The sequence below is a fragment of the Euwallacea fornicatus genome, chromosome 36, assembly GCF_040115645.1.
Source record: "Euwallacea fornicatus isolate EFF26 chromosome 36, ASM4011564v1, whole genome shotgun sequence".
NCBI classification, from domain to species: Eukaryota; Metazoa; Arthropoda; class Insecta; order Coleoptera; family Curculionidae; genus Euwallacea; species Euwallacea fornicatus.
Genome location: NC_089576.1, coordinates 1,966,044 through 1,990,113, shown reverse-complemented (window position 1 = coordinate 1,990,113; position 24,070 = coordinate 1,966,044). Strand labels below are relative to the sequence as shown.

Below are 24,070 nucleotides of genomic sequence, written 5' to 3'. Positions count from 1 at the left end.
GTGAATAAAAAAATGCGTTTTTCTGGAAGCAGTGGAACATTGTTAAAATATTAAATATTATTCTGCAAAGTTTACTTCACAGGACCTATATTTCAACCTAAATTCAATTGTTAGAAGTGTTCCTCTTCTCACCTTACCAATGTTTAAATACTTTACACAAAACTTTGCACTTGGAAACCTCGAATAGAAAAAATCGGTAATGCCACAAAGTACTTTTAAAAAACTCTTTTTTCTAGCAAATTTGCAATACGACCTTAACTCTATCCCAAAGTTCATTGGCCTAAGTGTTTTTTCTTTCACCGTAGAAAATTTTAAGTCCTATAAAATTGATCCTTAATATACGTTCAATGTGTAAATTTGAAACCACATTGATCCCTTCTGTTTTGTAATTTTATTACTTACTTCATGTTCATAGGACCTACTTTGTGTGTAAACGTTAAACATTTAAAGCTTAAATTAAAAAGTACTTGTTTCAACATTGTCTTTGTAGCGCTAATCGGCATAGATCTGAGGCATAAAAAAATTGAAGGGTAAACTAGCATCTTATCCACAAGACGATCAACGAGTAATTACATATAAAGAGCTGACGAAATGAAAAGATTTACATGTTTATCTACTTAAGAACAGCCATTATTCTACTTATTTATTTAAAGAGATTTTTTTAACTGCCGTAATGGATTTGTCAATTTTACAAGCTTTTTTTAGAACTCTTTAATCAATAAATACAATCTTATCAATTGAATTGAAAATTAAACATATAATACTTTAGTACATGAGCGATTCGTTATTCTATAGCAACGGATAGATTATACCTTGAAATAACTAAAAAAGTTTATTTCAGAAAGCTCAGCAACGACTGTAAGAATCCTGCAAAATGTACAACAACAGGAAAACCTTCATTATCAAGATTTTGATCGTTCTCTGTGTGATATATCTGGCCGTTCACGTGATCTACAGCGGCGGTCCCGTCATTCGAGAATTGCAGCAATCTGGAAGAAGTCTGGCATCCTTGGATAACAATATCGAGACGGCCCCATTGGTGCAAGATGGTAAGCTTTCAAGTTTCTATTTTATCGTTGCTTTGAAGTGCGTTCCAGGTCCAGCAATCCAGGTCACGACCAATACCAGCAAGCAACCGCCCCCACCAGCCGATCCAGTGGAGGAAGAGAGGGTCATCCAGCCTTCCACTTCTTCCCCCAAGCCAGAGAAAACCGTGTTTGAGAAGGTAAAGGAAATCACGCAGTGTCTGGATAAACCAATCGTGCCAAAGACCCAGCAACGTGGCGATTACTGGGTGTTATACAATTATGTACGTGCCGAAAGGACGTTTAAGTGTGAAGAGACCATTACGTACACTACGCACGCCGACTATTCTTTCTTGGACAATCTAGTGCCATTACTGGAGAAGTGGAGAGCTCCTATTAGTATCGCCCTTCATGCTCCAGGGACCGATTTCGCCAGCACTGTCGAATCAGTGGCTCACCTAAGGGATTGTACCGGTGGTTTAGTGCGCGAATTGGTTACTTTTCATATTTATTTCAGCACGAAACATGTTCCCAAAGAGGTGAGTAATAATTACATTCATATTGTCATATTGGAATGACGTCAAAGTGTTTTGTTGAACAGCATCATTTTGACGACATGCCTTAGCAGTATATTCTGTTCTTCTCATTAGAAATACATGTTAGAAAGAAAACATTGTTCCCACAATAACGTTTGAATAACGTATTAAAAACCGCTGTTTTTCACACTGCCTGCAATCACAAGTCATACTAACGTCACGCATGATGTCCGTTTTGCTCTACACCAATGACGTCCTCAGGGAGTTAAGTCATTATGACGTTAAATTATAAATTCAATATTTCCACTAAACTTCTCAAAAATTAAATGTATTTTCAGTTTAGAAATTTTTAAAATGAAGTCTGTAGAGACGTCAAGATGAAATTTTACATTGTGCTGCTGAAGATTGTGGAAGTTTCAAATTGAATACTGTTTTTGAGCGTACTCTTTTAAGGCTTTCCTACACCAACGTCATTGCAGTGACACTGCTGCGTGATCTCTTTTACTAGTAATGATGCAACTCAGTTTACTCATATTATACTTAATAGGAAATAGTTTTAATACGCATCCAATTTTAGTCTTAGAGAGTTTCAGGGACACGTAAGATTCTGAAGAGATGAACTCTCAATGGGTTTGCAAGGATAAACGTGCAATAATGGAAAATACACTCTGCGAAACCGTGGTTCGTCTTTGGTTTCTGGGTTCAATCATCCTCTCATCTGGACCCTCAATTTTTAATCTTTATTATTGACCCTTTACTCCTCCTGAAACGTTTAATTCTTCGAATTTGTTTGTGTTAATCAACCCTTTTAGATTGCTGAAAATAGAGGTATTGAAATGCTTTACATTATAAGTGGGTCTTTCCGATTGCTAACTTTTAAAGACAATTTTTGAACTGTCTTTACATGCGTTTCTACATAATTCGTCCTATCAAAATTCTAATATACCCGGAAATATTTTCCTTTGAAACGACAAAAACCAAGCATTAGCACATAGAGCGTATACTTTGTAACTTCACAACAATAATAGAGCAATTGCAAATACACCTAAAATAAGGGACAAAACCTACCTCTCATGCGGAACACTCATACATATCACTAAACGTGGCAACGGGGTTTTTGTCGATTGATAGCTTCTTACATTCGCGGTCTCTCTTGCACTCGCAAGGCGGTCAGATATATCAGCCATAATTATTTGACAAGTGAGCGTCGTAGCGTTGCCATTTAAAGGTAATAATAAGGTATTTCGTTGAAATGCAATAATTTATGCTCATTGAATGATTGCGAATTAAATTTATGATTGATGAAAGGAAGTATAGAAGATTGAATCCGTACAGCGATTTATAGGTCAATTTGTAATGCTCTGGTACGGGATTTGGTGTTTTTTTTTCGTATGGGGGCTCAGTTCTATTAGAGAAATATTCAGAAAATATCGAAGGTTTATCTGCAAATTAGGGACATTCTGGTTAACAATTGACCTAGCCAAGCGAGTTCTTGTTCTTGGATAAATAACATCAAATTAATAACAGAATTACTGTTGATGGGTGTAACCTTTAACTCCATCCATAGTAACGGGCCCTGATTAAAAGAAATGCCTCATACCGTAGTATGAAACTCTAATTTTAACCAATTTTTAACGACGAAAACTATAATTAATCAACCGTTGAGGCGTTGCCCACGAATAACTCTTGCTTTCCATTAGAAATACCAATAGCACCCCCTTTTTTAGCGTGAGTTCTAATACATTTCCAGCTAATCTATAAATAAGTTTGTTGATCAATAAAATAAGAGTTCTGTAGTACCATCTTAGGCACACCCACATTATGGGAGACATTTTAATTTCCATTGCAATTTCCATCAGTGTGTTAATTATCGGCAAAATATGAAATAGCTAACTGTACAAGAATATGCTTAAACACAAGTGAAGATTCATAGAATTTCTTCAGTTCCTGCTCTCACAGCCTGCGATGGGTGGATTGGAATTTTAATTCGAGTTACCTCTTCATTTGTTAATGTCTACAAGAACGTTAATGAAAACTAGAAGTTGAACTTTTTTTCCTTCATGTGGTGGTTAAGTCAATGATGGATGATGTTGCGCATGAATAGGATTATTAGCCATGGGGACCTGGATGAAAACCGTTATGGGCCATAAAGGGTTTAGTAGACTCAATTCTCAAGTTATCGGTTAATAAACCTGAGACTTTTACAGGCTTTTTCGATAGTCGACTTAATCTTACCATTTAATTACGTTTTCCATAGGAAATTTAGATAGACGAACGAACGACCTGGGACCTCCCCAATGGCGCAATTACTAGTAATTGGATCAAATTAAATTCGATTTGCTCGAATCTTTGATGGAAAAGCATCTTGTGTAGGGAAGATTTTTTCTATCAATCATCATTATTATCAACATTCAACATACCAATTTAAGTACATGAGTCATAAGTATGGTGGTGGCCACTTACGAATAATGTAGTATAATAAGTGTCCTGCAGGCTTTTGACCATCTCGAAGGTCAAATGGGAAATTGAATTAACCGGATCAACACATGGTTCGGAAACAATTAAACTGCCACGATAATGCGTAGGCACTGTAGATGGGTTTATTGAAGCGTTTAAATGCAAATCCGCTGGATGCCTATTTTAATTAGAACGAGATCGGTATTAATGATAAAAGTTGTTGAATCAAGAGGAAGGGATATATTTGGCGTATATCTTGAGTTGACATTGAGAAAATGGGTCACAAATGTAAATACGTATGTTTGTAATACAAAGTAACTTGCAGTGCCATCAATCACTGTCAAATTTACAATTGAATATCAAATAATTCAGAATCGCAAATCTTCAGTTACATGTTATTCCACCATGAAGAAATATCTTACAATTGCTACCGAATAACAGCGCTGCGGTGCTCACTTGTCAAACTATTATGGCAGATATATCAGACTAGACTGCGAGAACAAGAGAGATGGCGACTCCGAAAATTCATTAATGGGCCATTGACTTGCTGTCAAGTTTGAAACCTTCTTATAGGGTTTTTTCAATGTGATGAATTATTTCCCTGGCATACAAGAGTTTTGGTTGATCTACAGGGGGTCCGGATACTCCGTGTACAACGCTCTATCAGATATAGTACAACTCATAATAAGTCGATTTAACTAGATTTTCCTTAGTACAAAAGTCGATAATAACGGAAGTACAGGGTGTCAAAGTTGAAAAAGGAAATCAGATTTTCTTTAATATCTTTTGACTTCTTCAAACTAATTTCACGAAATTTTGTATTCAGGGTTTTTTTGTTGAATGAGAAATTCAAATTTATAAACGATTTTGATGTATCTTCTAGAGGGCGCCACAAGCGACCATTAAGACACTTTTAAACCGTCAAACTTTTTTTTGCCACAGTGTATGTCAATTTCGAATAGAAAAATCTTTTACCCTATCTTTTCTGCTTAAAAAAGGTATACTTGTTAAATGTCGCTAAAGCCAACCGTTTAAAAGATATTTGCAATTTTATTAATAGATGCAATTTTTATTTAAAAGCATTTTATTACAAACATTTCATAGCAAATGCTCAAAATGCTCATCATTTTCTTGCATACACAAATTAATCCTTTTCAAAAAATTAAAGTGCATTCTCTGCATAACTTCTGTCCTATTTCTCACAATCGTTAACTGCATTGAAAATTCTATTATGTAACTCTTGAATATGACCAATTGATTCCGAATAAACTTATGATTTCAAAAAACCCCACAAAAAAAAGTCACATGGCGTCAAGTCTGGGGATCGTGGAGGCCATTGTACTGGAGCGTCATTTCCGCTTCCAATCCATCTCCCAAGGAATTCATTATTTAAATATTGTCTAACATTGAGGGTATAATGTGGAGGCGTCCCATCTTGCATGAACCACATGCCATCACGAATTAATAACGGTATGTTCTCCAACAAGTCCGGTAAAGTTTCTTGAAAAAAGGGCAAATAACTTTGTCCATTTAATCGATTTGGCATCACAACAGGCCCCAGAGTAATATTGCCTATTATTTCGGTCCATATATTAACTTTGAATGTATGTTGATGATGAACTACTTTGAGGACGTGCGGATTTTCATTACTATAAACATGTTCAAATTGAAAACAACAAAAAACCTAAGTTACAATACAAATAAAATGGTTCGCATTTTGAGCATTTGCTATGAAATGTTTGTAATAAAATGATTTTAAATAAAAATTGCATCTATTAATAAAATTGCAAATATTTTTTAAACGGTTGGCTTTAGCGACATTTAACAAGTATACCTTTTTTAAGCAGAAAAGATAGGGTAAAAGATTTTTCTATTCGAAATTGACATACACTGTGGCAGAAAAAAGTTTTGACGGTTTAAAAGTGTCCTAATGGTCGCTTGTGGCGCCCTCTAGAAGATACATCAAAATCGTTTATAAATTTGAATTTCTCATTCAACAAAAAAACCCTGAATACAAAATTTCGTGAAATTAGTTTGAAGAAGTCAAAAGATATTAAAGAAAATTTGATTTCCTTTTTCAACTTTGACACCCTGTACTTCCATTATTACCGACTTTTGTACTAAGGCAAATCTAGTTAAATCGTCTTGTTATGAGTTGTACTATATCTGATAGAGCGTGGTACACGGAGTATCCGGACACCCTGTATAATTCATATAAAAACATCACTGGGGAGGACTTGAAAAATGGTTTTTATTAAATGTTAGTTCGCAACGAAAGAATCACGAGAAACATTAAAGAGGGTGAAGGGTGGCTCCTGGTTTTCCGTTGTTCGAAATATCATAATTTCCTTGACAACAAAAAATCTTAAGAGGATAATTGACACAAAAATCAATGTTTGAACATTACCTGTTTCGGATAATAGACATTTTCACAAAACCAAGTTACCATTGCGAAAATTATTGAGCAGAGATGTGAAGCGTGAGTGAAGTAACTTGATTTGCGAACTCTTTCTTTTCCTCCTTTATTAAATTGAGAGGACCTAATGGGAGAGACACCATTAGAATTGTTATATTCGGAGGAGTTTTCTTGATGAAATAACTCATTCTGAGTTTGTTCGGTGTTGAAAATTTCATTTTGATTTGTACAAAACTTAAACATTTTTGGGCAATTCGTGTTTCGTTGAAGTTTATCATGGAACTTTTTTTCAGTTAAATTGCGAATTTCTAATGGAACGAAACTCTCTTGGACTATTAGTAAGGAGGGTGAAATTTCGATAACTTTATTATCTATGTGGGGCATAATTAATTCCGCATTCGATAAATTCGAGTGAATTCTTTTAAGGATGCTAGTGATAGGCGGGATTTAGATTTTTTGTTAATAAAAAAGTTATTGCGATATCGAAGAGGTATTTCTACAGAGTGATTACATAGTTTTTTGTTAGATAAATCAATATCTAAAATAGAGCATCAAGGGTAGTCCCGGGTTGGACTTTTGGCCAAATTTAGTTGCAAGGATGAGGCAATTCTCTTTTACATTGCTCGTGTCAGAATTGAGACGTTCCTAACTGTAAGCTAAGGCATCGAGTTTTCCTAAATGTACAAGATAAATCTTACTGGGACTGATTTCTGGGAAATAAATAGGAGGCTTTAAGGGGAGTTTCAATTTAAAAATAAAAGATTTACCGCATTGTTTCCATTAAAAATATTTCAGAACATTTCATCGTTATTGATGAATAAATTACTTAATTAATCAAGATCCAGGCCTGGAACGCAACTGGTTTTTGCAAAGGAATATTAAGAGAACGAATAGAAAAGAAAAATAATAAGTAACATTATTATTTTAATAAAAATATCTTTAAAAAAAAACGTAGTTCTTTGTAATATCATCGTTGTAGCTTACACAATTGTGCAATTAAACGTTAATGGAGTAACTCATCTGTACTGATAAAAATGTTTAATTTCCAGTGTTTACAGTTGCCAGCAAAAGTATTCATACACCTGCAACGCTGCTAGACAAAATTAAATAGCAATATGATCAATATATTCTCACATGACCTAATTACTTTTGTTCTAAATGGCAACATGTAAACAAATATTCTATAATATTTTTTTTATTAAATCATTTTTGCTTATAAGTACTATTGCAAAATGCTTACAAGCATGCCATAAAATTAGTCCACAAAAGGATTCATACATTTGCGTCAGTCCACGAAAACAAGCCTGAACCTGCAAGGGGGGTGATCTTATCTACTGATATTTATTGCTAAATTATGCAAACTGGTAATGGCCGCTGAATATGAGTAGTAGATCAGGAATTCAATCCAAAAATAATTTTTTTAAGGCGTAATGGAATGAAAATCAGGAGAGACGACAATTTCTGAAACAAAAACAATATCAGGTTACACAAACAAAATAAATCACATCGAGAAATAGGGCAAATAGCTAATAGGAATTTTACAACTCTTCAAAGCATACAGGCAGTGACAAAAGTATTCGTATACCACCCAAAAAGTGAGAATAATGGCTATTTAGTACTTAAACTTAATAATGACATAAGGAACATACAAAACGAGATCTAGTCATATCTTTTATATCGTTAAAACAATAATTTTCAATCCAGATTTCATGTAAAAATTAAAAAAATCATTTTAGGCAAGTCACAAAAATATTCGTACAACCTATTTATATTGTTTTTATTATTCTTTTATAAAGAATAAAGTATAGAAAAATATTCATATTTTTGTTCACCGGCATTTCTAAAATAATAAACAACATGTTTTTACCAAATTGCGCATTAGTGTTAAACATGGGTCGTAAGGGCAAAGAGTGTTCCGAAGACATTCGAAATTTAATTATAAAATTATTCAATGATAAAAAATCTTACAGTCAAATCAGTAAAATTGTTAATAGAAGTCGATCCACTATTCAGTAGATTATAAAAAACTACAAAAATACCGGAAGTGTTTTGAAAAAACCACGAAAGGGGCGAAAGAAAAACTTAACTCTACGAGAAGGACGCGCACTTGTTCGGCAAATTAGAGAAAACCCGAGACAGAGTGCCCCTATGTTACCAGCGCAAATGTCAGAAGCCACTGGGAAGAATGTACATCCTCAAACTGTAAGAAGGGTTTTACGATCGGCAAGGTACCATGGCAGGGTCCCTCGAAAGAAACCCTTTATATCAAAAATCAACCAGCAGAAACGTTTAGCTTTTGCACAGAAGTATCTGGAAAAAGACGAGAGCTTTTGGGCAAAGGTGTTATTTACTGATGAAAGCGAGTTTAACTTGTTTGGGTCAGATGGTAAAGGAAAAGTGTGGCGTAAAAAAAATACAACTTTGGATCCTGAAAATCTGTGTCCAACAATTAAACATGGTGGTGGCCATGTTATGGTTTGAGCAGCCATGGCAGCATCTGGAGTGGGTACTTTGGCTTTTATTGAGGGTGACATGGACCAGTATAAATATATGGAAATTTTGCGGGCTAATCTACCTGTGAGTGTTAAAAAATTTGGATTGGAAAACCGGATTTTGCAGCAAGACAACGACCCAAGCATAATGCGCGTAACGTTAAGATGTGGATCGCCTACAATGTACCACGACATTTAGACCGTCCACCCCAGTCACCAGACCTGAACCCAATTGAACATCTTTGGGATCAATTAGGCAGACAAATCCGCGTTCCTGAGGTTCAAAAACGAATTAAAAATAGAGTATCTCTCAAGGTCGTTTTAGAAGAACAATGGCAAAAAATATCTGCAAGAAACAACGACATTTAGTATATTCAATGCCGAGAAGGCTTAAAGAAGTTATTTTAGGCAAAGGAGGCCCAATGAAATATTAAGTGTACTAAAAGTGGGAAAAGTTCATTCGTTTTTATTAGTGTACGAACACTTATGTGACCTGCCGGAAATGATATTTTATTTATATTTTTAGAATCTAAGTTAAAATTTAATGTTTAAGTTGCAATAAACGAAATAAATAGGTTGTTTTCACCTGTTCCACATGCCAATTTTTATTTGTTATCCCAAGTAATTGCAATATTAACAATTTAGCTGGTGTACGAATAATTTTGTCCCTGACTGTAGTTAAAACGGTTAAAAATGAAAATTCTATTTTTAATGGCAAACGAACAGGACGACTAAGAAAAATGACAGTTAAAGAAGAGAATGAGAAATCCGACAGAATCCAAGAATAAGTTCTACACATTTAGCTGCAAGGATTGAAGAAACTTTTTCAAAGAAAGTAAGCCCCGATAGTTTGTGAAGGATAATGAAAAAAGGTGAATACTGTTCAAAAGTTGGCAGGAAGAAACTCTTTATTGATGAGAAGAATAAACAGGAAGGTTTATTGTTCGTAAAACTACACTCACCCGCAAAAGTCATGGTACAGCACGTTACTGCATCAAAAATTCCTAATATTATCCATATTTGAAATCAAAACTTTAATTTATTTACATAGAAGGAATGTGTCTATACCAATGGCAATATTATAAATATTTACAAAAACTCGAACTTATTCTGATAAAAATCAAACGTCATTTTCTAACAATCAATGGATTCCACAAAAGTGTTGGTGCAGGTAAAATATTTGAATTTTCATTAAAAAAATAAGAATGCATTTGTTTATTTCTTTGCAGAAATACGACAAATAGTCAATATCATTTATGTTATAGTCGTTAAAAGTTAAAAATATCGGTAGAACCGAGCTCAGTCAGGGTGAAAGAAAAATTGTTATTCGTTTAAATAAAGAAGGAAAATCTTACAGTAAAATTTCAAAAATTGTAAAAAGGACTCGCTCTACTATTCAAAAAATGGTGAATCGTTTCAAATATCACAATAGAATTAGTAACAAACCGAGAACTGGGCGCCCAAAAAAATTAACGGAACGTGAAACAAGATACATTCTTAACGAAATCAAGAAGGACCCGAAGAAAAGCTCGTCGATGTTGGCTTCTGAACTAAGGGAACATTTTGGAACTGTTCTTCATGAAGAAACAGTTGGCCGAAAGCTTCGTCAAAGAGGGTATAAAGGCTGCAGTGCGCGAGAAAGACCTTACGTAAGTGCCGTAAGTAGAAAGAAGCGCGTTGAATTTGCTGAAAAATACAGAGCGATCGAAAGCGAATTTTGGAAAAAAGTTATTTGGTCAGACGAGAGTTAATTTAATCTTTTCGGACCAGACGGACGAAAAAAAGTGTGGAGAAAACCAGGGAAAGCTTTCAATCCAAAAAATACAATTCCAACCGCAAAGCGTGGAGGAGGTGGACTAATGGTCTGGGGTTGTACGTCATCTTTTGGTGCAGGCAATTTAGTAATAATTGATGAACCAACAAGTATGCCTGAACATATTAAAGACAAATTTGAAACAAAGTGCGGAAAAATTGAGGTCGGCAGGAAATTTTTACTTCCGGCAAGACAACGACCCTAAACATAAGTCTTATACGGTACGCCAGTGGTTGATATGCAATACTCCGTATCAACTAGAAACACCTCCACGAAGTCCCGACCTTAGCCCAATTGAACATTTGTGGGACCATTCGGAAAAACAAATTAGAAAACTTATAATTCATAAGAAAGAAGATTTAAAAAGGGTTATCTTGGAAGAATGGTCGCAAATATCCAAATGGGTTACGGGAAAGTTGGTTCGATCAATGCCAAATCGTTTGGTGGAAGTCCTTAAACAAAAGGGGTACTCCACTCGGTATTAATTTTTTTCTTTTTTTACGAATAATAGCGAGAGTTTTTCCTGCACCAAGACTTTTGTGGAATCCATTTGTTGTTAGAAAATGACATTTGATTTTTATCAGAATAAGTTCGAGTTTTTGTAAATATTTATAACATTGCTATTGGTACAGACACGTTACACATTACTTCTATGTAAATAAATTGAAGTTTTGATTTCACATATGGAAAATATTTGGACTTTTTAATGCAGTAAACTGCTGTACCATGACTTTCGTGGGTGAGTGTATACAGGGTGAGTCGGGAGGATCGTGCCAAACTTCAGGAGCGTGTTGTACATGAAAAATAAATGTAAAAAAACTCAAATGTTGTTATCCGATTTTCGTTTGTTTACAAGTTATAGCGTAAATAAAATTAAAACATAAAATTTTAAAAAATTATAAATTTCATTGGATTGATCGTGGTGGTCCTATTAGTTGGCCTCCAAGGTCTCCAGACCTCACACCGCTAGACTATTGTTTGTGGGGTTGGTTTAAAACTGAAGTGTACAGAGTAAAAGTGGACACTCAAGATGCACTAATTCAACGCATTAGAAATGCTGCAGCTGCCATTGAAGAAAGACATGAAACCATCGGGAGCGCAACGAATGCTCTTCGTAGACGAAGCCGAAAATGTTTAGAAGTTAATGGCGATATTTTTGAACATTTACTATGATATCCAAACGTTAATTTATGGAATTTCTTATGAAATTTATTAATTTTTTTAATTTTATGTTTTAATTTTATTTACGCTATAACTTGTAAACAAACGAAAATCGGATAACAACATTTGAGTTTTTTTACATTTATTTTTCATGTACAACACTCTCCTGAAATTTGGCACGATCCTCCCGACTCACCCTGTATATAAATACCTCACCAGATTTTTGGAACAGTGTTTTATTTTGTAATAAAAGCAAATTTAATATATATATTTGGCTCAGATGAGGGACAGTTAGTGTGGTGAAAAAGGGAAACTTGAAATTCCAAGAATCTGCGAGCCATAGTAAAGCAGGGAGGTGGTTCTTGCTTGGTGTGAGGCCGTATGTCAGCCAATGGAGTGGGAAATTTAGAAATCATTCCGGGGATCATGGATAAAATGGATTATTTGAATGCTTTAAAAACCGATCTGAAACAAACTGCTGAAAAACTAAATATACCCCCAATTTGTTCACTTTACCACGACAATGACCCCAAACACTCGGCAGAAACTGTTCAGGAATGGTTAGTATGCAACATATTAAAAATTTCTAGGCCTCCGCCCCAATCGCCAGACATCAATCCCATAGAAAATTTATGGTACGAATTAGAGAAAACGAATCAGAAAACGTGAAATAAGCAACAAAAATGACTTAGAAAGAATTTTGCAAGAAGAATGATTAAAGATTGATCCTTTTGTAACACGAAACTTGGTCGAATCGACTCCTCCACGTTTACCAGCTATTATTGAAGCTAAAGGCCGTGCCACAAAATATTAATATTATATACCGTAATATTATTTCTAAATACACTCACTTTCACATGAAATGCACCACCCACTAATACTAATAATTAAGTCTCGTAACTTTGGCAAAATACTGCTTCATACTGGAGTATTAAATGATCAGACTTTCAGTAAAAAGATACAACATTTGTTAATTAAAAAATTAATGATGAATGACGTCGCCTCGTACGGCAATGCGAGCACGTACTCTTCGCGGCATGCTTTGCAACAAATTATCAATATCCTCTTGGGGTATTTCATTCCATGCTACCTCAAGATGACGTCGTAGGTCATCCACATTGTTTGGAGGCCTCGGTAAATTTCGAAGATGGCGACTCATCGTGTCCCAAAGACGTTCGATGGGCTATAGGTCCGGTGACCGTGCAGGCCAAGGCAGTATTTCCAATTGTGCTTCTTCCAGGTATTTTCGAGTAATGTTCGCACTATGTGGTCTTGCATTATCCTGTTGAAAAATGCCATTTGGTAAAGTTTGCGTGAAGGGATACTAATACTGGCCTCAGAACATTGTTAATGTAGCGAAGTGCGTTTAGGGTGTTTGGAATGAACACAAGAGAAGATCTTCGACCAAGACCATAACACCAGGTGTTAAAGCTGTGTGACACCTTTCATATAATTGCAAATTTCTTCTTTCAACTCGGTATCGTCTGACTCTTCTACGACCATCATTGATCCATAAACAAAATCGCGACTCATCACTGAATTGATCACGATGATGAATGAACTCATCACGATATTGTTCCACTCATGACTCCAATCAACTCGTTCTTGACACCAGGCCAATCTGGAAGCTTGGTGTTGGACGGTTAATGTCAGTCGTAGATTTGGGCGGTATGAGTGCAGGCCAAAAAAAAAAAAACTGTTGCCATCAGCACTCGACGATGTGGAGCTCCCATCCGATCTACTGCAACAGACGTTGTTGTTTGAAATCGATCACCAATAAGTCTAAAAAGTCGATCTTCGCGTGCATTGCTGCTACGGGGAGGGCGTCCAGCTGGACGATGTTGCTGAACCCTTTCTTCAGACCATGAAGACCATATTCTCGCAATCGTGGTGCGGTTCCGATTCATTCTTCGGGCAATATCACGATAAGAAAGTCCACCCTCCTTCGTGCCGATAATTCGCCCTCTATCAAAATCCGAAACGTGGGAAAAATTTCGACGCTGTCTCACTGGGGGCATTTTGAGATGTCTCGTTCACAGTTCAACAACGAAATAAACTGATATTTCCATGTAAATATTATTTTATTTATTTACAATTGAAAAAAAAATCTAAAAGGTCAATGGAAACTACCAGCATTCTTCCTTTTTTACTGAAAGTCCGATCATTTGATACTCCATTTGAAGCATTATTTTGCCAAAATTACAAGACTTAATTATTAGTATTACTGGGTGATGCACTTCATGTGAAAGTGAGTGTACATTATGTATGAACACTTTTACGGTCTAATTTAATAATATATTGGCAAACATTTTGCAGTAGTGCTTATGAACAATATGATTTAGTAAAAATATTATTATTACAGATTAGTTGCTGCGTGTTCCGTTTATAACAACATTAATTAGATAAAGTTATAATATACTGATCGTATCGTTACTTCATTTCGTTCAAAAAATTTTAAGAGTACGAATACTTTTGCCGACCACTGTATATCTCGGCAATTTTGTAATAAGAAACTGGTACGCCTATGGGTTCTGACGATTTCAAATGCCGTCGGTATAGCCGAAGATTAAAAACCATTGGTTTGCGTGAAAATTAATTAGCTTTATTAGAGAGTCGTGTAGTTTTTGTGTCATTAGAGATAATTATAATTATCGTCTGAGTATTTGTCTTCGAGAATACGAAGTGAAATGGAAATTTGCATCACAGAAATTAACGATGTTGACTTTTTTCAATAACTTCACTTCAGTTTCACCTTAAAAGGACCGGTGTCTCCTGACGATTTTCTTGACAATATTTTGTAGTGATTTTTGAACGTCAGAGAAGACAACTTTTTTCCTTGTTGGCTTTACCGTTTTCTTAATGACATACAGATTTGAGACACCTGGTATAAGTAGTAGGAAGTCGAGGAAATCTGGCAGGTGGTTTTCAAGCCGTCAAGCTGATTCGCTTATTTTCGTTTTTGTTGCTCTCGAATTTTCCCTACGTATGTTAGTCGTAAGAGTTGAACAAATGAGCGATGGAAAGTTGCCCTTTTGGGTGGACATAGGAACTGGCGTTTTACTTGCGATGGACATTATTTTTTGTCCTTTTTTGAAAATTGGTATTTTTTTTGTATGGGCACGTAGTAAATCAACAGATACTTTCAAAAAATGTCTTTCGTTATGCATTGGTCTGACGTGAAAGTTCCTAGCTATTATTATTTCACTTTTAGTGTATAATGTCGCTTAAATGAAGGTGATCCAAGAAAAGTAGTTTGACGATTGAATTGTTTTCGTAGTTTCACTTGCACCAAGACATATTTCGTACAGAGATTTTTCTCTTCTAAATTGCGTCCTTACAGCTACTGATAACCTCGACTTTTTTATACATCAATCAAAATGGGAAATGTGCAATTGATTTAATTTATTCCGAGCACGTTTGGTCAACAATTTTCACCTTGGGCAGTGCGTTTTACCTAACCGTTTGCCAATTAAAAGACAAAACCAATATCTTTTAAGACATGCTTTAAATGACCTAAAACAAAAGCGATAGTGGAAACTGTTACGTACGACTGTATGCATTAACCAGTAAAAGGGACAACATTCGAATGCTATTTGCATCGTGTATTTCAAGGCAATTTCAGGCTCGAATCTGACCATTTTTGCAGGTTCCAAAACACAGCAACGTGTTCGAGGAACCATACAATTGCTCACTAACCCCACCCTACCTCAATGCATCCTCTGACCAGATGTACAAAGCTCAGAAGAAACTGCTCTATCCTGTGAATGTAGGCAGGAATGTAGCCAGGGAGATGGCCCAGACGTATTACATCTTACCATCAGACATCGAACTGTATCCTAGTCCTAACATTAGTTCTAAGTTCCTAGATCTGATAGCCAAGAACACGGGTCCTTTGCTCAGCAAAAACCCAAAGGTCTTTCCTTTGCACATTTTCGAAGTCAGTGCCAATTCGCAGGTGCCAGAAACCAAAACAGCGTTAAAGGAGTTGTTAACCAATGGTAAGTTCAAACTCGATTTATCACATAAACCCCCAAAGTTATAGATTATTTTATGGCGTTGGTAGAGTTAACAGATCGATAAAAATTTACTTAAGAGATGAGCTTACAGTTTTGTGTTAATTATTTTCGAAAAAAGGAATTTTCCAGGGTGGTCGATAAAGTTTCTTGAAACATCGTTTTCAGATCCACTAGTATTTCGAAAATATACTACGTAAATAGATCATAATCGACACAGTCCGTAAATTTCTAGGCTACACTTTTAGAGGGTACTCCATATTGAAACTAGGCACTTTAAAAGGCAAATAAAACTTTCTAATCAAAGTAAAAAATCTTTTATGGGACTAATGTACTGGGTGGCCTAAAACTAATGGGGCAAAGGGCAACGACAGATCTTTGCCATAAAAATATTAAGATCTAGCATAATTTTTGTATTCCTAAAGTTAATTTTAACAGTAATACAGGATGTTTTTTTAAATTTTAAATTTGATTCTATTTCATATCTTCACAATCTTTTCACCTATGGTGCTGAAATTTGGTATGTGGAGGTTCGCGGACGTGGCAAACAAGGTGATGCTGTCGGTTTTATTACAGCTGATAGGGAGCAAAATCGCCTTGACTAGTTCCGAGGGTTCTAATGTTTTCCTACGCAGCTCCAGTCGCCCGATTAATAAAAGATATTAATTTGTGCAGCATTTTACATAAAAAAGGTGTACTTGTTAGTAACCTCAAAACTCGACCGTTTTTGAGATATTTGCTACTTTAATTAGTACTTGTATGCGCGTATTCTCGAATAGAGCCGAGAGCTGCCGAAGTCAAACGAAGGAAGTAACCGCTCCTTGTCCCATAATTTTTAGAATACCCTGTCTACCTAGTGCTATGGGATTTATTATCAGTTTAGATAACTATTCAATTTTAAAAAAATCATGTTTTCTAAATGTCCTCTATCAATTTCAATGCAATTTCGACTTATAAGTTAAAAATTTTGCGTTACCCGGCGAAGCAAATTTCCATCTTGGTCTTGATCTATGAAAAAGAAATGCAGTAATTTTGTTAAGATTTAAACTAATCATCGAAACGAATAGTTCTGTAACAAATAATTTTAAAATTTTTATCGGTTTATCAAAAAACTGCTCAGTCAAAAAGTCGTTGCTTGGTGCGGTGTGGTAGCAATTCTGGAGCTGAAAGAGCTGGTTCGAAGTGTAATTGCAAGAATGGATTGAGATATACTTCAACGAGTGATGCGAAATATTCAACTCAAAATTCAAAATTGCATTGGACTTGATAGAAGGCATCAAGAACATATGATTTAAAAAAATTGAATAGTTAACTAATAGGTGTACAAAAAGAAACTTAGCAATGAAGTTATATGCAATAAAAAAACATACTTAGACACGTTCAATTCGCCTGCAATTGTACGCAGGTGTTGTTTATTTATGACTTTTTATATGATAAAAGTTTCAGTTGCTCAGGAGCTGTAGTTCAGAGCACAAAACGTAAATAGAGACATGGACGTTTCAAAGCAATCATAGAGAATGTCAATGTTGTTCTGTTTTAAACTGAAAAAAAATGCTGCTGAAACAACAAAAATGGTTAATTCGGCTTGCGGAGATGATTCCGTTGGTGCTTCAACTGTTGAGAGATGGTTTAAGAAGTTTCGTGGGGAAAACTTTTGTCTTGAGGACGATCCACGTGCAGGTGTCGAAAAAAAGTTTCAAGACGAAGAACTGCAAACTTTACTGGATGAAAATCCATGCCAAACTGAAAAACAGCTTGCAGCGCAGTTAGGAGTAACTCAACAAGCAGTTTTAGTTCGATCGCATGGAATGGGAAAAATTCAAAAAGCAGGAAAATGGGTTCCTCATTAGCTAACCGAAGACAATAAAAATCGAAGAGTTGACATCTGCATGAACTTGCTTTCTCGGTATAAAAGAAAGAATTTTCTACATAATATTATTACGGGAGATGAAAGGTGGATTTTGTATGACAATCCTAAGCGCAGAAAAACGTGGGTTGACCCAGGTCAGCCATCCACATCAGTTGCAAAACCAAACGTTCATGCCAAGAAAATCTTACTGTGTGTCTGGTGGGATTGTAAAAGAGACATTTACTATGAGCTCCTGGAACCCGATCAAACTGTTACAGCTGACCGTTATCAGGCCCAAATGATCAAATTAAGCGATGCTCTGGAGGAAAAAAGACCATTTACGGGCCAAGGAAGTCGGAAAGTGATAATGCTCGTCCGCACACAGATAAACCGACCCAGGAACTCATCTTTTCGTTAGGCTGGGAAATACTCCAGCATGCGGCGTATTCTCCAGACTTGGCTCCTTCCGACTTCCACTTGTTCGGATCCATGCAGTCTCATTTAGCTGACCAACGATTCTTTAACGTTGAAGATATTCGAAAATTACTCGATAACTATTTTTCGTCGAAACCATTAAGCTTCTGTCACGAGGGCATCCATCATCTACCCAGTAAATGGCAAAAGACCATAGACAGTTATGGAAATTATTTTGGTTACTAATATTTTCAATAACTATGTTTTTAATGAAGCTTAATTTCACCAAAAAATATTCAGTTTTTTTTTGTACACCTATTAAATTAATAATAAATTTCACAGAATTCGGTATAATGGGTGTTGCATTGTCGGACCGACTAAAGGATAATCCATGTAAATTTCAATGCCATCTATGGTAATATTATCTTCTCTGTTCGTCCAAATGCAAAGTTGCATTAGACTTTTTTGAAGGTCGTTTTATATGGGACATGCATGCGAAATATGAAAAACGTTTCTCGCACCATTTGCGATATATTTTGAAAAAAGCTTTTCTAAAATTACATAAATGAGTTTTGTCAAAATCATTCCATCTTTATTAAATATTCTTAAACAATGTCCTTCAAAGTGGCAAAGAAAGTAAATATGATTAAACGGTACTACATTGGAAATAGTCGGGACTATTTGATCAGTGGCCTATAAATAGAATTATGAAAGTTTATTTATTATTTACTAATAGTATTAAATAATACATTATTTTGTCGCTGGTGGTTAATTGAGGAAAACATCAGAGCAGCATTAAAAGTTGCTGATTGAACAGTTTTTTCCAAAATATGGCGCAAATGGTGCGAAGAATATCTTCCATATTTTATATGCGAGTCCCTCATGAAAGGACTTTCAAAACAGTCTAATAAAATTTTACCCTTAAACGAACAATTAAATGGTATTGAAATTTACAAATTTTCCTACAGTCGGTCTGACGATGCAACGCCTCGTATATTACCCCAATAAAAGCTTTTCTTTACTTTAATTAGAAAGTTTTTATTTGATTTTTGAAGTGTACAGTCCAATATGGGGAACCCCGTATTTTGGTTCAATAGCTCATTTCAACGTCACTTTTTCAAATTCCTTACTACTTGCGGAGTGACGCGAAGTTGAAGTGAGGTTAAACGTGTAAGTAGCTGAATATGGCCTTGTGCGTACAGATATGACCATGAAGTTTTTCCAAAATAATGATGAATATAGGTCGAAACTTACCGCAGTTTAACTCGACGTTGCCTTTAATCCAAATTTTATTCAGCCATCAAGTGTCTTTGATTTCTAGAAGGAATTTCCCTCAAGATTTCACAAATGAGCACGGCCTGAGACAGTTCGAGTGTTGATTGGCGACATTTAGCAGAAATAGGATACGGATATCTGTACATACCAGAATTTCTGTAGAGAATAGCAAAAATACTTAGTATATCTATATTTTAATCAGTTTTAATAGTTTTCCTAGCATAACACTGCGATTTACACGTAAAACTGTGGACTAAAATTATAGACTCTTTATGTAAAAAACAATTGAATTACAAAGCTGCGTGAAAGATGAGTACGCACATGCAAGGCTTATTAGATGCATTCAATCCTGTATGTGCTTTCCCTTGCTCGCAAATCCTCGAACTGTATTCGATATCCGAGTTTAATTCGCTGTTGCCATGTAAACTTCTTATTACAGGTACAGCGTTGCCATTCCACAAGAAACTATGTCCAGGGTGCCATAATATACCGAAAGCTAAAGAATGGCAGTTAGCACCAGAATCTGAAGGCCTTCACGTATTTCACGTTGGAAAAAGAAATGGAAGGTTTATCCATTGGGAGCCCATTTTCATTGGGACCCACAACGATCCTCTCTACGACGAAAGGCTCAGTTGGGAGGGGAAGAGTGATAAGATGACGCAGGTAGGTGTCGATAGGCCTTTGGTCTATGAATAGACAATGGCGCCACAGCACAGAAGTTTCAAGTTTTCTTTGCATTAATTGAAGCTTGTGTGCTGTGTCTATAGTGTTTGGGCAGCCACAATTTCATAACTAACCAATTTTATTGAGTGTGGCTCAATGCTAAAGAGACATTCGTGGCTTTTCCTGAACTAAATTAATCACAAGTAAATATTGGTCCTTCAAAGAGTGGCAGAATATTCGAATAATTTCTAAGAATTCTTGAATTATGTATTGCAATTAAAGCTATTGCTAAGGTATAAAAACAAAGTAATCAATATAAAAACTTAAGTAAAAATTTACATGTTTATCTGCAACGTGTACAGAGAACACGACTGATTGCATTGGGACTGGTCACAAAGCTAAGATACCCTAACTACCCGCTACGCAACGGATCCAACTAATTATTATACGAACGCACATGCGTGATAAGAATAACGGGTAAAAATAAAATAAAATATTCAGGCAAAATGGAGAGATAATCATCACAACTGCACCATTCAGAACCCTCCTTGCTTTACAAGACAAATACGACGATTCCGCTTCCATTCCCCTTTAATTCTTAGTGTAATAGAGTGTATGAATTTCCAACCTTGATGTTACGCTTCTGGGTTCTAAACTATCAGTCTCAACGGCTCGGCCGTGCTAACAAAAGTTAATTTTTTAAAAGCGTAACGAGAAGCTTAAAATTGCGTTTTTAATAAATTACAGTAGCGGAGCATTTTTATCATTTCAGTCCTTTCCTCTTTTTAGTTGTTATTTAATACGTGTTTAGCCTTAATACAGCTCACCTATGAATTAACAGGTTTTCAGGCCGTTTCACCAACGGAATTTAAGCATTAAAGTAAATATGTTTCCTGGATTTTAGAGAACCGTGGAATCATAATTTCAGATAAAACTAATGACTCATTATAGTGTGATCAAGAAAGTTGGCCGCCACGTCTCTGGTTTTCAATCAATTAAATTGACTATTTTTAACATCGAAACAGAACTCCAATTAAGTCCCGTGGTAATAATACAAATACAGTGGCGGATCACGTTTCTCCAAAGTTAATTAAATTTCAAACTGGTCTATTTTTAGTAATTTTTGTGGGACGATGAACTATGAAAATTTACGTAGCTGCGCCTCTGATATTTTTGTAATGAATATTTCGACTATAAAGCAAACTAAAATGTGAGTTTTAAAAGTAAAGCGCCTGACGCAACTCAATCTTCCTCAGGGAATGTTTATCCTCAAAAACTTAAATACTTTAAAGATATTAAAAGCAAAAATTGACCGAGCTGCCTCTACATCTTAACTCAAGAAAAAACCAATTTACCATGGCTATATAAAAAATACCATGGCTATAATAAACCTTCATTTTTAACTAGGATAAATCAGTTGCAGAACTGCCCCCTTTATAATAAATTTACTGGTATAAGAGTGACGTGATCGAAGTGGTATAATGAACAATCCACCAGTGGAAAAAGGCAAATTACAGTTCGAAGAAATATTAAAGCCCCATTTAATGACGCTTTCGTGCAAGTAAACACATCATCAGCTTCCTGCATTAGGCAGTTATTTTAGCATCCATTAAGTGCCTTTTAGTACTCTCATGATAAATTTATATGTATCGACATGTTAATAGATAAAATACTGGAACCTGCAAGATAAAAAATTTTAATAAATGCTATTAAGTTTGTTCTTATTTTAGGGTTACGCACTGTGTGTCCTGAACTATGACTTTCTGATCTTGGATAACGCCTTTCTGGTCCACAAACCCGGAATCAAAATGTACAAAAAGGACGCAAAAAGGGCCATGTTGGCAGGCAAAACCAACCAACTGATAAAAAAAATAATATTTCCGGAATTGAAAGTTTTGTATGGGGTCAGAAAGGGCTGTGCAGTCTAAGACGTCTAAAGGATGGCATCTTTGGGGGGTTATTAATGATGAGAATAAGGGTCTTGGGAAATAAAAAGACCATTTTCATTATTAAATGTAATTTGTGTTAAATCTTGATTCTCGCCTAAAGCCATATACTTATTATTGAAAATAAATGATAATATAGCATGAAAAAAAACGAATTGTGATTATTATCTTTTAGCTGTGTAAACACTTAAATAGGTTTAGTGATTATTTGTATAGACTAAACTGGATTAAATACCTACAGATTTTACCTGAATCTGCAACGAATTCATTCAAGTGCGTCTTTCTTTCTGCATTCACTGTATAACGTTTTTAAAACTATAAATTCTAACTAATAAGTGATATTTACTATAATAATAGAGTAAGCTCTAGATTAGGCCCTATAAATGTACATGAAAGAGGCTCTATTTTTGGCAGGAGCGAAATTACAAAGCAGGGTATTATAGTTGTTACAATTACTATTTGCAACTTTAAAAAATAATAAGGAAGAGATTTGTTAAGGGTGGTTTATTCTTATTGAAACTATTTAATCCCCGCCTCAAAACTTGCTGTTAAGTTAGTAATTAAATCGTCTTACTACACAAATATAATCCTTTATTTAAGTAAAGCCATGAGATGATTATTAAGCTGATTTGGGGCGAGTTTCAATGAGTCCTGTGTCCTTTGTACTTTTCTTGTAATAGTAATCCTATTTTTGTATATAGAATAAACTGGTAGCAAACTTTTTACTATTATTATTACTATACTCAACGTATATTTTTATGAGAAAAGTATCTACGGCTTTTGAAGCTTTAAGTGTTACTATTCAACTTTTAATTATTATTTATTTAAACGACATTTATGGACCTCGAATGTTTACCTTCATTCAAATACAATATTATTGAAGATCAATGTTGTTGGTTTTGTTCAGAAAGAAAACAAGAAGACACCTCTTGGCGATTTTTTCTCTGCATCTTGTTTACTCACCCCGTTTTACAAACCATAGACCTCAAGGAAGGCAACGTCGCTTTCAAGGCTCTTGACCTGATTCATCTATTCCTGTCCTCGTCGCTCTCTCACTTCTTAATATGTCGACCATGATCTTTGAATAAATGAACGCCGCCAGGGTGCCATTTCTCAGGAAATGTTAAGCACTATAAAATAGTGATTAAAATCTATTGACATTTTTTCGAGGTTTTTTTAAAAATTTGCTTGAATTTTTGAGTTTTTTTTTCAAGTACGTAATGGTCAAAAAGCATATTTCCTTCTTCTATCTATTAGTGCCTTGAGGAAGACTGGGTTTCAATGTTTTTGAAGATATTGTCTTTCGAATGATGCAGATACAGGAAAAGTGGCATTTCAAATCTCCTTAGGAGAAATTTGGAGGGAAAATTCCTGGCTAAGGAGGGGATTTCGCATTTTCTTATGTACTTCGATGATGTCTAAGAAATGTACCCATCTGCTGATGATTTTAAGCAGTTGATCGTTGGCTAGAATTTTTCTAAAAAGCCCCTTGGAAACGTTTTCAAACTGTAATTTTCGATCTATAGTTTCTACACGAATGTGTTAAGGGGCCGCAAAGGTCTTAAAAACCCCAATTTCGGCAAAAAATCCTAACTAATTATGTACATTACTAGTAGAGATAGAAATTTCAAGTTTAATTCTGTTTTAAATTGGCTTACTGTAGAAAATATCTTGTAAAAGAGAATTATAAATATGAAATGTATCTTTTGAATTAAAATTGTCTTCAATACGGCATTAATTGGCCATTAAATTCTCTGCACATTTTCCGTGAAACCATTTTTCTACCTCTTAGAGTTCGAGGCTACCCATACACGTAGGCTCAAAATGTGCCACACAACGTATGCGATTTGTGAAAAAGTACCACGTTGGTACCACGCATACCTGATACGACAAAATCGTCACTATTTCAAAAGCAAAATGATTGCTTGGCTAGTTCGAATCTAAGAACCCGCCTTGATAACGATCCTATAATGATGTTGGATATGTAAATTGAGGTCCGAGAGCTCTACA

General features: G+C 35.3%; 1 protein-coding gene and 1 long non-coding RNA gene across 6 annotated transcripts in view; one reads left to right on the top strand and one right to left on the bottom strand.

The window, feature by feature from the left end:
• Positions 1 to 19,690, bottom strand: part of LOC136348999 (uncharacterized) — a 57,253-nt gene extending 37,563 nt beyond the window's left edge. Inside the window, exons 1-2 of the long non-coding RNA XR_010733753.1 lie at positions 19,600 to 19,690; positions 19,431 to 19,534 (exon numbers count right to left, since the gene is read on the bottom strand). This is a non-coding gene — a long non-coding RNA (uncharacterized lncRNA). The remainder of the gene's footprint in view (positions 1 to 19,430; positions 19,535 to 19,599) is intronic.
• Positions 1 to 22,948, top strand: part of LOC136348990 (beta-1,4-glucuronyltransferase 1-like) — a 68,429-nt gene extending 45,481 nt beyond the window's left edge. For 4 of the 5 annotated variants that reach the window (XM_066300216.1, XM_066300218.1, XM_066300215.1 and 1 more), the window contains exons 3-7: positions 842 to 1,049; positions 1,098 to 1,564; positions 15,547 to 15,898; positions 19,891 to 20,114; positions 21,845 to 22,948. In XM_066300216.1, the coding sequence (XP_066156313.1) occupies positions 875 to 1,049; positions 1,098 to 1,564; positions 15,547 to 15,898; positions 19,891 to 20,114; positions 21,845 to 22,042 (1,416 nt within the window). In that variant the 5' untranslated portion in view covers positions 842 to 874 and the 3' untranslated portion in view covers positions 22,043 to 22,948. Of the gene's footprint in view, positions 1 to 831; positions 1,050 to 1,097; positions 1,565 to 15,546; positions 15,899 to 19,890; positions 20,115 to 21,844 lie in introns of all 5 variants that reach the window. The other variant, XM_066300217.1, reaches the window with a different exon arrangement.
• The last annotated feature ends 1,122 nt before the right edge of the window (positions 22,949 to 24,070 follow it).